This window comes from Neofelis nebulosa, chromosome 13, assembly GCF_028018385.1.
Source record: "Neofelis nebulosa isolate mNeoNeb1 chromosome 13, mNeoNeb1.pri, whole genome shotgun sequence".
Classification (NCBI taxonomy): domain Eukaryota; kingdom Metazoa; phylum Chordata; class Mammalia; order Carnivora; family Felidae; genus Neofelis; species Neofelis nebulosa.
In genome coordinates this window covers 1,564,294-1,577,289 of record NC_080794.1, presented here as the reverse complement: position 1 = coordinate 1,577,289, position 12,996 = coordinate 1,564,294, and the positions used below count along the sequence as shown (strand labels likewise).

General features: G+C 48.6%; 1 protein-coding gene across 2 annotated transcripts in view; it reads right to left on the bottom strand.

Annotated features, from left to right (window-relative positions):
* GALNT2 (polypeptide N-acetylgalactosaminyltransferase 2) overlaps positions 1–12,996 on the bottom strand; it is a 191,912-nt gene that overhangs the window by 97,210 nt on the left and 81,706 nt on the right. Inside the window, exon 1 of one of the 2 annotated variants that reach the window (XM_058696104.1) lies at positions 4,263–4,289. The exons of the other annotated variant lie outside the window; for it this stretch is intronic. Within the exon in view, the coding sequence (XP_058552087.1) occupies positions 4,263–4,274 (12 nt within the window). The 5' untranslated portion in view covers positions 4,275–4,289. Of the gene's footprint in view, positions 1–4,262; positions 4,290–12,996 lie in introns of those variants that run through there. 2 annotated transcript variants of the gene reach the window in all.

Below are 12,996 nucleotides of genomic sequence, written 5' to 3'. Positions count from 1 at the left end.
GACGTGTTACCAACTGATCTGTTTGTTTCCTCCCATTTAAGAGAAAATGATGCGGTGACAGGCAGGTCCTCTTTCTAGTGACAAGTAGAAACGGCTAAGATTAGAGGAGTAATGATGTGGTTTGATGCTGGGTCAGAAGTTGCAGAGCATTCAAGGCCTGGGATCCGGTCAGCCTGCTGTTATTCCCCGGGGGGCGGCAGCCTCCTCTCTGCTTTGTGTCTCTGGCTTGCAGAGGAGGGATACTGACATGGAACTGACATTCGGAATGACTAATGCTGGCTGAACCAGGGACTGCCGCTGAATGCGGACTAGGGCGGGCTCAGCGGGTCTGGCTGCAAAGTGGGTTCCGTCAGGGAGGTTTCTTTAGCCAGATGTCTGCCACCCGTATCAATGATCATGGAGCAGGGAGGATGCTGCTACCCCCCACCCCACACCCCCCACTCGTCTTCACTGTTTGGACCACAGTGTGGGAAAGACCCGGAGAGAGCCTCACCTCTGGCACTGAGACTGTCTCTCCCTTGGGAAAGGGCATATGTGCCCAGATAATGCAAAATGCAATCTCCTGTCCTCCCACTTACTCACGTACCTGGGCTCATAGCTATTATTAAGTGTATTTGAATTGGGTGAGTTTTCACAGAGTCTTTAGAAGTTCTAGATACACACTGTGCCCACGCTGTTCTTACGAATGGGTAACAGAAGCAGTCTGTTACCTGAAGCACAAATGGTGATCAAGTCAGGCTGGGACTGAGATCAGATGGAAATAAATGACGGAGTGATGTCTGTTTATCTAGCATAATTAGAGAGAGCAGCAGCCAAAATTCATCTCGTTTCTAAGAAGACAAAAGAGCAATAGGTTTTAATGAAATGACACGTTTTTCAGAAATAGTAAATCCAATAGGTTGGTTTATGGCATAGTTACGAAAATTAATTCAGTGTAAATATAGCTTTATTTAAGGAATATTCCCCATCGTATTCCCTGTATGATCTGTCTTTGTTTCAAAATAAGAAGAAATAAAAAAATAAATTAAAAAAATTAGAAGCGGGGGCCTAGGTGGCTCAGTCGGTTACATGTCCGACTTCGGCTCAAGACCTGATCTCAGTTTGTGAGTTCAAGCCTCGGGCCTTCTGCTGTCAGCACAGAGCCTGCTTTGGATCCTCTGTCCCCACCTCTCTCTGCCCCTCCCCCCCCACTCGTGCGTGCACTCTCTCTCTCTCTCACAAAATAAGCATTTAAAAAAAAAAAAAAAGTAAGAAGAAATAAATAAAAATTGGGCTTGGCTTTTGCCACAGAGGTGTCAGTGGCTGCGGAGGGAAGGGCTGTGAAAGCTGCTTCCGGGTCACGGGTGTGGAGGCAGAAAGGCCTCTGTGGTGGTGTTGGGGCGGGGACAGCGAGGGTCAGCGGGCTGTGCAAGCAGCCTTTTTCCATACTAACAGATCACCATCAACTTGTTAAGGGCACCGATGGGTCCAACCCTTCTTGTCCCACATGGGAAAAGCGATCTACTGACTTATCAGGTTATCAATCAACGCAAACGTTTATTATCTCACCCAGCTTCTCAGAGTCAGGAATCTGGGTGGTTCCGGCTCACGGTCTCTCAAGAGGCCGCAGTGAAGACGGCGGCCAGGGCTGCCAACCATCTGAGGGTCTGACCGCGCTGAGGGGCCGCTCCCAAGGGTGTTCACTCACACGGCCGCTGGGGGAGGCCGCAGTGCCTTACCACGGACTCCTGCCCAGGGCTGCGCGAGTGCCCTCACAGCGCGGCAGCTGGCCTCCCCCACGGCGAGAGATCTGATGGGAGGGGAAGGTGGGGGGGAGACAGACAGAGGGAGGGAGGCAGACGCCAGGACTCCCTTCACCACTTAGTCTTGGAAACCACACACGGTCACACCGGCCACATTCTGGTGGCGGGGAGCACATCCCTACGTCCAGCCCACGTTCAAGGGGAGGGGAATCAGAGCCCACGTTCTGGCAGAAGAAGACTGCCAAAGAACTGGTGAACGTGTTCTGAAACCACTACGTTCGTTCCATGCCCAAGACCTGAAGGGTGGCGGAGGGGAGGACAGAATACGGCTACAGCCCAGTCAGTTACCCACACATGGGGGCCACGAGGCGATGAGAGCCCGAGAGCAGAGTCACAAAAGGGTCAAGCCTGCGCAGTAGAACAACGTTGCCTTATCTCACGTGGACCTCTTGTCCACAGGCCAACATAAAGACTAATGCCACTTAGAGTAACGTGTTTGGATCCCGAATCACCCCGGAAGCAAACATACCTCCACGCGTAAAACCAAGACGAGAAAGGTGGATGCACATTGTGGGCGCATCAAAGGCTGCCTTTGTAAATGTTAAGTGGCTAACACTTGTATTTGGTAACAGAGATAAAAATATCACCGTGGGGGGGGGGGGGGAGAAAATAAATAGGTTGTTTTTAATCTCCCGTTACTGAAATATAGTTTCTCACTGTTAAATTTTTTCAGCTGACTAGACCATATGCTCGGAGGCAGATTAAGTAACCAAAAATACCTTCTGAATGACTACTTGGCTTTTTTTCTCAATTGTCTACTTTCCACTGTTACTTAATGACTGTTCAGTAGCACCTCGACCACAACCAATCCGTACAAAAACATTCAAGTTCTGGGGGCGGGGGTGGGGGGAAAGGCCAGGTTGCCAGATTTGTTGAAAAGATGTGATCATTTATATTTCCACAGCCCAGTGACACTGAAAACTAACTGAATTGTTTACCTGGGGGGCAAATTTAAAAAAAAATTGTTTTTTAAATATTTTGGAGAGAGAGAGAGAGAGAGAGAGTCAGAGCGTGAGTGGGGGAGGGGCAGAGAGAGAGGGAGACACAGAATCTGAAGCAGGCTCCAGGCTCTGAGCTGTCAGCACAGAGCCCAATGTGGGGCTCAAACGCAAGAACCATGAGATCATGACCTGAGCCGAAGCTGGATTCTTAACTGAGTCACCGAGGCACCCTGCAAATTTAAAAAAAAAAATTTTTTTTTAACGTTTATTTATTTCTGAGAGAGACACAGCATGAGCAGGGGAGGGGCAGAGAGAGGGAGACACAGAATCTGAAGCCGGATCCAGGCTCTGAGCTGTCAGTGCAGAGCCCGACGTGGGTCTCGAACCCACAAACCGTGAGATCATGACCTGAGTCGAAGTCGGATGCTTAACCGACTGAGCCACCCAGGGGCCCCCACCTGGAAGCAAATTTTTAAGAGTCGACTTAGTTCCCTGCTAAAGACCAAGAACTCCCACACCCCAGCATTCTCACTATAAAGTGATCTACAGAGGAACCAGAAGGACTATTTATTGTTTCTAATGTTTCCGGGTGAGTATCCCCCCCGCCAGAATAGTGCCGGGAAATAATTCCTAGGTCTTCTTATGAGAGGATGAAAAAAACCTGCTGATGTGAGGTATCACTATTGAAATTCTTCTTTCCAAATAGGGTGTGTGACCTGTTAATAAATTGGTGAATGGAATTTTAACTCACTGGGAAACAGTCTAAAAATGTTAGAATACCCAAGGAAAGCCCCTTTAGTTAGGCTAGTAGTCAGATCACTTTGAACCCTGACCAAACATCTGTTAAAACCAGAAGCCTGTACCCTACAAACACTATGCATTTATAAAAGAGAGAGCTTCTATAACATCATACGGCAACTACACTTAAATAACATTTTTTTAAATCAAAGCAATGAGACATGAAAGTAATTGGAGGAAAAAAAAAAAAAGATTTCCACTTCTAAGTAAGTTCCCACTGAAAGCAATAACTTGACTTAAGAGGAAAAGGATTCCCCTACCTCCCAATCAGAATAGAAAGGGCGCATAACATACTGTAGGGACCAGAACTATGCTGGCTCAGTCGCTCAACCATTTCTGAGTATTCTCCAAGGGCACCAGTGAGAACTCCCCCACCCCAGGTTTCATTGCTGGGGGAGAGCTGGTCACACAAGCTGGAGGAGTAGAAAAAGCTCAGGGTGAGCTTCCAACAGCAACCTCCAGACAGTTTCCAAAACCTTTATTCAGGTTAGTGTCAAAACACAGGAAGGGCTGAAGAATCGGGACCTGTGTAGCACAGCGGGGAAGGAAACAAGACAGAAAGCCCAAGTCTCCCGGCTTTCTCCAAGGCCTGGTCCTGCCCCAGCCAACTGAATCACAACCTCTGGGGATGGGATCCAGCTGGACTGTTTTCCAGACGCTCCCCAGGCAGCACTCACGCACAGTCAGGGTTAAGAGCCACCAGTCTCGCTGATGCACTTACGGTTTTTCCCATTCATGACTCCAACTGAGCTCATGAAACCCAACGCTGCTAAAATGGAAGGGCCAAGTGTCTACGGTGGGTTCAAGTCACAGGCTGCTTCGTCCATGATCGCTTGCTCACAAATGAAAAACACACTATGATAAAGGTCACGGCTTTGTTTGGTTCACAGCGTCGTCTCAGAGAAATGCAGGCTGCCGAGCAGTACCGTGGGGGCTGCTGGTTATTTGGAAGCTGTAACGATCCCGTGGACCAAAGTCGTGAGTCAGAATAGCCCTGCTATTTCTCCCGTTATTTAACTTTTCTAACATGCAGAGAGGGCCAGGGGCATCACCCTGCCCACTCTCTCTGTACACGGCCAATTGCCTTAATTTAGTCATCATCTTTCTGTTTAGATCGCCGTGGCCACGTACAGATGCAAGGTCCATCGGTGCCCCAGCCCGCTCAATCCAGAAACTCCAGAACCTGAGATGCACCGAGGAAAGGTTGTGGGGTGTGTCGTGGGCATGGCAAATTGATCCGTCCTAGCCCATGAAATGTTGCCAGGGCTCCGCTAGACTGTAAGGCACCAAACAAGTTAGACATGAAGTCTCATCGTTGAGAACATCAAACTTGCCTTCCTCCGATTTGAGGGACCTGCCTTCCCTCATTAGCTCATTCACTGATTGGTTAACAGGTATACGTCTGTTACTTCTGTGGTCTTCCTCCCCAAAACCCTTAACCCCAGCCTCATCAGGAGAAAAACATTAGACAAACCTCAAACACGGGGTAGTTTTTTTTTTTTTTTTTTTTTTTTTTTTTTACCAAATCCTTGACCAGGACTCCCCAAAACCATCCAGGTCACCAAAGGCAAGAAAGGCGGAGGACCGTCATAGCCCAGAGGAGCCTAAGATGATCACTCAAAGAAAAACTCAAGAAATCTGACTAAAGTAGGGATTCCAGTTCATAACAACATATCAGTATTGGTTCTTTAACTATAACACATGTATCACACTCATTTTTTTAGTGTTTATTTTGAGAGAAAGAGAGAGAGAGCATGTGCACGAGGGAGGGAGGGAGGGAGGGAGAGAGAGAGAGAGAGAGAGAGAGAGAGAGAGAGAGAGAGAGAGGGAGAATCCTAAACAGGCTCTGAGCTGTCAGTGCAGAACCCAACGTGGGGCTTGATCCTATGACCTGTGAGGTCATGAGCCTAAATCAAGAGTTGGGACGCTTAAGCGACTGAGCCACCCAGGTGCCCCTGTAGGATACCAATTTCAGATGGTCGTAATAGGGAAAACTGGGTGCAGGGTCTATGAGACTCTCTGTACTAAGTTCCCATTTTTTTTTTCTGCAAATCTAAAGCTATTCTAAAAAATAGTTTAAAAAATTTTTAAATTAAATGTGTGCAGAGATCTTATTTACATAAAAGGAAAATAATTACATTAAACACTCCTGGTTCAACGTCTGTCAACTACGTACTTCTAGGGTGTCTTGTCACTTTCTAATAGCAATTTCAATCCCACTCCCTCTCCCGGCAGGGAGCTGAGGTGTGAATCTCTTGATAAATGCTGATTTTAAAGCCAATTTTTGCAATGAGACACAGAGCCCAGGAGCAATCTATTTCACACCACCATTTTCTCTTTTCAAGAGCAATCAATCCATCCTAAACGCCCATGTTCACAGTAGATGACCAAAGCACTAGGTGGCCCAGGGCAGGGGGGGCACGAGGCAGGCTATTAACATGCAGCTTTTCTGCATCCCTGCTCCTAAATAAGATTTTATGAAGCAAGATGGCTCTGGGGCCAAGTCATAAACATTCCCAAAGGCAAGAGCAGCAGTTTTTTAATCCAGAGCCCCCAAGTTAGCTGAGCACCTGCTATTTTAAGGAGTAGTTTACAGCCTCATTTTTTTAATCGCGTGATCGGATTCCACCTCTTTCTTCCTAGAATCAGAGAAATAGCGTCTCCGATTTCGGGGAGGGAGGTCTGCGACAAAGCCGCTTTCTAACTGCTGCTTCTTGTTCTGGAATTTTCAACGTTAGCTGAAGCAGGTTCTCTTACTTTAGAGAAATGATGAATTTCCACAAACTTGACAAGAAAATGGCTTTTTAAGAAATGTTTATTTTGGAGAGAGGGAGCGTGTGCACAGGCATGAGCAGGGGAGGGGCAGAGAGAGGGGGTAAGGGAGAGAATTCCAAGCAGGTTCTGCACTGTCAGCGCAGCAGCCCGACTCGCGGCCCGATGTCACAAACCGTGAGATCATGACCTGAGCTGAAATCGAGAGTTGGACACTTAACCAACTGAGCCACCCAGGCGCCCCAAGAAAATGTCTTTTTAGAAAAAAAAATGGGTGTTTTAGAAATATCATTTCTCCTGTGACGTGTGCAAAAATCAACTGCATATTAAAGTGTTAATAAATGATTAATTCCCAACAGAGGAGAAAAAAGGGGTGAGAGAGAGGTTAAGCAGGCAGTCAGCACGGCAAGGTGTCAAGCAGCCAGCAGGGACAGACAGGTGGCATCCTCACCAGCCTTTTACCACCAAGATGTACCCCCCCAACCGCTGCCCTCTACCCACGCTGCCCCACCTTCTCCCTCACCCCGATCACCACCAGGATTCCCCTATGCCTGGCAGCAGCCGGACCTCTCTGTCAATACCTTGGCAAAGCTGCGTCCCCGCTTTGCTTCAGCTCAGAGGTGTATGGGGTCTCACAGAACTAACCGCGCTGCAATGCTTGCTACCCTGTCAAAAGCAGGTGCCACTAACTCGTACATTTACTCATGAAATCCCTCCCCTGGACACCTAAGGTCCATACAGTTGGTTCCTTCCTTGCTCGGTTCTGTAACCACTGGCGTCAAGAACCGTCTAAGAGAAAGAGCCTCCCTGGGCATCAGATCTGTTTTCAAGAGCATCTCCGGGAGAAAAGGGAGTTCTAGAATGACACGCCTTAAAGCGCTCCAAGGGGCCCCGGGTTGGGAACTAAATGGAACATTTTCAATTAAGTTTTTGTCCCTCCCTTACGTAATCCCAGAGCGTGAGGGTCAGAAGTTCCTGGTAGCACAGCCCAGGTACGGCTGACCAGGTGCGAGTGGGAGGGAGGATCTCTTACCAAACCCTCGCCCCATACCCAGCACTGGGCCGGAACTGGTGTTTTCTCGCTTGCTCCTCTGCCCACCAAGGCGGATACGGCAATTCTTCCCCACCCTGAGGCTCCCCTCACAGCACCTTACCCGTGCCCCTCAAAGGGGAGACGCTCAGTTCAAGTACAGCTCGGATTTCAATTCCTTTTCCTTTGGGGACAATTAAATTCAGGGACACCTGGGCGTTGGAAAAAGGAAAGAAACAGAGAAGTGAAGGGGAGAGGAAGTGGCTTCCCCAAAGCTGCCCTGGGATAGAAGGGGAGGGTAGCAGGAGCCCAGCACACCTCCACGGCCAAGGCCAAGGCCGTGCAACCTGAAGGCTGAGGAGGGAGGTGTTGGGAAAATATATGATAATTTGTGGCAAGGTGAGTAGGTAGGACGATGGTGACCCACGTGGGTCTTTTCAGAAAACCAATGAATGTGGCCGGAGGACTGGAAAATTCCACGTGTGAGGCACGCAAAGCAAGGAAAACACACTCAGGAGCATCTCTGTGAGGCGGTGGGGAGAAACCATCTCAAGTTTCTAACAAATGAGCAGCAGCACACGGGAACTATACAGCATTCACCTTGATTAGTTTAAAATTTACATGTTCTCATGAGCATTCTCTTCATTCAGGGTGCGATGGCTCCCTGCCCGCCGTAGGAACGAGACCCCCCCCCCCCCCCCGCCTCCCAGCCCTAGGATGGCTGGCCCAAATCCGTTTTTTCTCACCGGGACTTCCTTTTATTAGTTGCAAATTCTTCTTTCACAAAGGATTTGCGCAAACAGAACACGGTCATACATCGTTAGCCCACTTTACGGATAAGTAAACAGGCGGGGAGAGTAGGTTGCCGTAGTACAGCCTGAGCCCGGGTTCCACGCCAGCCTGTCCCAAAACACTGTTTTCTTCCACTGCTCCATGCTCTTTTCTTAGGAGGTTATTTAGATCAGATCAGAGGGGGCCAAGTGGGGCGTTTGCATCCAGCCCCTAGTTTGTGTGGCACGTAGTGGAGCCCTGCACCCCAGAACAGGGAAAGCCCCAGCCCAGCCGGCAATGTCTGGTCCAGGGATGCTGGTTGCCCCGGGAACCTCCCTCCCTCTTGTGTTCTGCCAGGGGACAGGACGGACGGTGCCGGTCGGGGGCAAGCTGTTTGATCCCTCAACCCCCGGCAGGTTTATTTACACGTCCATTCTCTGCCTGCAACAGCTGGGACATTTTCCACACTATTCCAGCATGCGGGATTACAACATGAGTTGCAAACATCCCGCTATCTTATTAAAAAGCAAAAGGAGACAGTGTAATTAGCTCAACCTGACCGGAACTCAACTGGGCACCACGTATCAAGAGCTGGAAAGACACTTACAACCTTTAAGCTGAGAAATCTCATTTCTGTGAGTTTATCCTAATGAACTAACCCGAGATCAGGAGCAAGTGTTCTGCATGAATGTTGTAGCATTGTTTCTGAGAAAAAAAAAAAAAGAAAGAGAAAACTTAAAACAGTCCCCAGTAAGAAGGCTGGTTAAATTGTGTTATAGCCCCTCAAAAGAGTATTATGCAACCATTAAAAATTATAATTATAGGGATCACACAGCCATATGCAAATGCTTATAATGTGTTAAAGGGAAAAGCAGGAAACAAAATTTTATGTACACAATGAAACAACTATATAAAAATACGTAGCCATATGGATTAGCTTGGAATGAAATGCACTAAAATAAAAAAGGGTTGTGTTAGCGTGAAGAATAATTAGTTTTTGTCTCCACTTCTCAAACTTTGTCATGTTTTTAAATTACCTTCATGAATAATAAATTTAAACACAGACATGTTTAGGTTGGAACTTCAAACCTATGCACTATTTCATATCATTAAGGCATTATGGCAGTTGGCTCGTATCTGGCGGCAGGCTGGGAAGACCGCCCAAAGCAGCTGGAGGACCCCGGGGCGGCACAGGAGCTGTTTCTAGAAAGAGGTTGTGAGCCTGGTCTCTGCTCTCAAGGCGTTAGGTGAAGACGCTATTCTAGAACCCAGGGAGGTCTCCATCTTCCCTCAGGAATTGGGAAGGTCCCTGCTGTCCCGGACAGGGTTTGGCTCTTCCAGGCCTGCCGAGGGGCCCTTCTTCTCTGTGTCCATCTCCTTCCCTACCGAGCATTCCCTCCAAGAAACTGGTCAACAAAAGACGAAACTGATCTTGTGTGCTTACGGCCACTGCTGGCACTGACCTTTGGAACTAAGAGGTACACTGGACACGAGCCTTGAGTTCGCAGGAACCTACGTGCTCAACTGCCCCTGTCCCTCCAATGCAGAACATGGACGGGATGAAGCTAACAATAGCAGCGACGCCACCTCCACAGAACTGACATACAGAGAAGTGGGGCCGCTCTGTGCCATGAGTGGTAGGGTAGCTGTGGGATGCTGCTTCTCTCATTCTTCACTGAGATGCAGTATTAACGCCCCCATTCAAAGACAAGAAAACGGAGAACCAAAAAGAGATCAAAGGCACGCAGCCACGTCCAGCGTCACACCCCGATCTTAGTGGTCCAGGGTCCGTGCTCTATCCACAACACCCAGCCAGTTCAAGGATGGACTGGCTGACCCAGTGCCTGCTCGGATGGTTAGAATAGCTAAATCCGGCTCATCTAAGTGAAGTGTCTGGCTCACAGTTTGTTAGACAGTAAGTGGGGACCGCCCATCCTTCCTCTTACCGTCTCTGATTCCACTTCAGAAAAATTGTAAGTTACGCTAATGTTGCGTTTCAAACGTTGTTCTCCTTACTCACACACTTTATCTCGTTTAATCATAATGGGAAAGATGGGGAGAAGGTGATTTGCTGCAAAGAGCTCAGGCCTTGCAGGCAGCTTCAGATTTCCTGAGCCGGAGCTCACGGCAACAGGAATCACGTCTTCCATCCACGGTGAGGTTGCAAGAATTAAATGAGGTAACATGCATCATGATGATGCTGGCAAGGACCGACAGTAGGTTCTCAATGAAAAGTGAGCCCCTGTCCCACACAATCACCTTATAAGTCATACGGCACTCCATTTTGTAGCAGAGAAAACTAAGGCACAAGAAATCACCTGAGTTACCCAAGACCCCATAGTTACTGATAACCAGTCACAAGCCTTCGTTCCACTGCAGACCCACAGAGTCTATGGAATTCAGGAATCACCACCAAGAAGTGCGGACTCCACAGAATCTGTCCAAGTGGTGCTTGTATCTCATCGCTGCACTGAGGTCTGAGAAATTAACACTCTCTTTCAACGTAGGGTTTTGTTTTTTTAATGCTGCATTCCAAAGGGCCTATTTACATGCTAATTTACTCTCTACAGGCCAAAGATTGATGTGTCCATTGGCTTTGAAACAAGAAAGAACTAGATGCGAATCCAGGTTCCAGAACTTTATAAATGATCCACCTAATACTTTTTTTTTAATGGTTCTTGTTTGTTTGTTTTTGAGAAAGAGTGAATATGTATGAGCAGGGGAGTGGCACAGAGAGAGGAAGAGAGAATCCCAACCGGGCTTCATGCTATACGCTTGGAGCCCGACACGGGGCTTGAACCCACAAACCGTGAGATTAGGACGTAAGCTGAAACCGGCAGTCAGACGCCCAACCAAGAGTGAGCCACCCGATCACCCCACAGTCTCTCTAATTCTTGGCAGCATTATCCAGAAGGGTAGACTCTGAGAGGATTAGAGTAGGTGTATGGGAACACCGCATATGCTCCGATATCCAAGCCGCATCGTAACAACCTTGACGATGTGTCCGACCAGATATAGTAAGTGCTGGGAGGAACGCTCTAGAAAGCTGGCTGGCTTACATGGTTGCGACAAACGGCAAAGTTCATCTGAGTCCAATCAAGCAGGACATGCAAACTCACTTTCATTCCTGTGTACACGGGCTTATGCAATAGCACTATAACCCTGAATCTTCCCAGCACACCGTCCCAATGAACTAGGAGTGCCGGGAATTTTTTAGTTTTTAGGAAATTTTGCTAGTGGGTCTTACCCAAGGTTTATACCCGATCTGCTTCCAAAAGGGATTGGGTAGCTTAAAACAAAAGACCTAAATAGCAATGTAAAAGAGATGAGACACTGAGACTGAGGAAATGAGGAAGCAAAATGCTGTGGTCGCCTTGAATTTTAATTCTGAGCTTCCCAGGGACAGAAGTAAAAACAGAGTAAAGGGAACGAGAACTAGGATATAATGAGACTCCGTCATAAGCCAGAATATATGGATGCAAGTAACCCGCCAAAGACAAAATGGTACGTGATCAAGTCGGAATCTCAATTCAGACCAGACTCCGAAGGCTATGTATGCTGCAACTAACTGCGTTTTCAGCTCCCAGGTGAAGTCATAAGTACCTTAAGAGAGGCTGAATTTCTGGTGGAAAATCCGCAATTTGTCCTGAAAGTAACGGATTGATTGCAGTGGATTAAACAGGGTCGCGTTTCTCGGCTCCTCCTCCCACCGGCGCTGGAGTAAAAGGGCCCTCCCCTCGCGGACGCTAGGCTTGGCCATGTGACCTCCTCTGGCCAATCGGAAGCCTGGGACCACCAGGCAAGGCGGGGCTTGTAACCGGACTGGCCCTCTGGGAACACAGCCCCGGGGACCAGGCCACCACGTTCAGGGTGACTTGCCAGGCAGCACCAGATGACGACAAGGATGGGGAATGAAATAATACAGGAAATCCTCAAGAGCAGCTAACACAACACAGGAAGCGATCCTCCACGGCCGTCGCCCATAAAAACCCTGGGAGCGCGAGGTGAAAGGCCAGTCAGTCAACGGATTCTGCATGAAGCAAAACCAGTACCGTCCACAGTCGGAGCCAACAGCCCCCATTTTAGATATTATACCTCCCCCTGAGTAAATAGAAAAAAGGATCCAGGAGAGCCTGTGTATCAGCTGGGCTGAGTTTCTGCGCTTCAGAAGCCATCTCTGATATAGTTATGCATTTAACAAGTTTTGGGTTTTTTTCTTACTTAATGCTTACTCTACGCCAGGTCCTTTGCTAGCTAGCTGGCAGAGAGGCAGAGATAACTGTGCATGGTCAGGCCCTGTCGCCGAGAATATCACAGGTGTAGTGAGCATAAGGTGTGTGCTGTGCTCTTGGGCACGACCTAAGGCTCAGCTCTCGTCCGTAGAGTGGGGACAGCGGTCGCTGGTCACCGCACAGGATTTCCTGCTATAGTGCCTGACGGATACTGTATATTCAGTAACATCGGTACTGCTATTAAAACTACAGCCTTGAAACTCGTGAAGTATCCCTTCCCTATGATACGGACGATGGGCTGGAGAAGTCATCGGTGGGAGGAAGTGAGGAGGGGCTTTGAGACGACAGTGGTCATCCTGCAGAAACGAGAGGAAGGTCTGACCAGTGAGCAGAGACTTACGACACTGGCCCAGAAGCCAGGGAGGAAGCACCCGGGTGGGTGGCTCCTGGAGAACACACCCCACGAGGTTATGACTTCAGCCTCCTTGCCCTACCCTCCAACACTCTCGGGAGTCATTCTGGGTCAAAAGGCAGGAACGGAAGGCCTGTGGGCTAACTCCTCCAGAGCTAGAAACAAACTGGCAAACAGGGCTTGGCCAAAGGCTTGAGAAAGCTGGCACTCCCCCAGGATTCCGGCTCCCGAGAGGCAT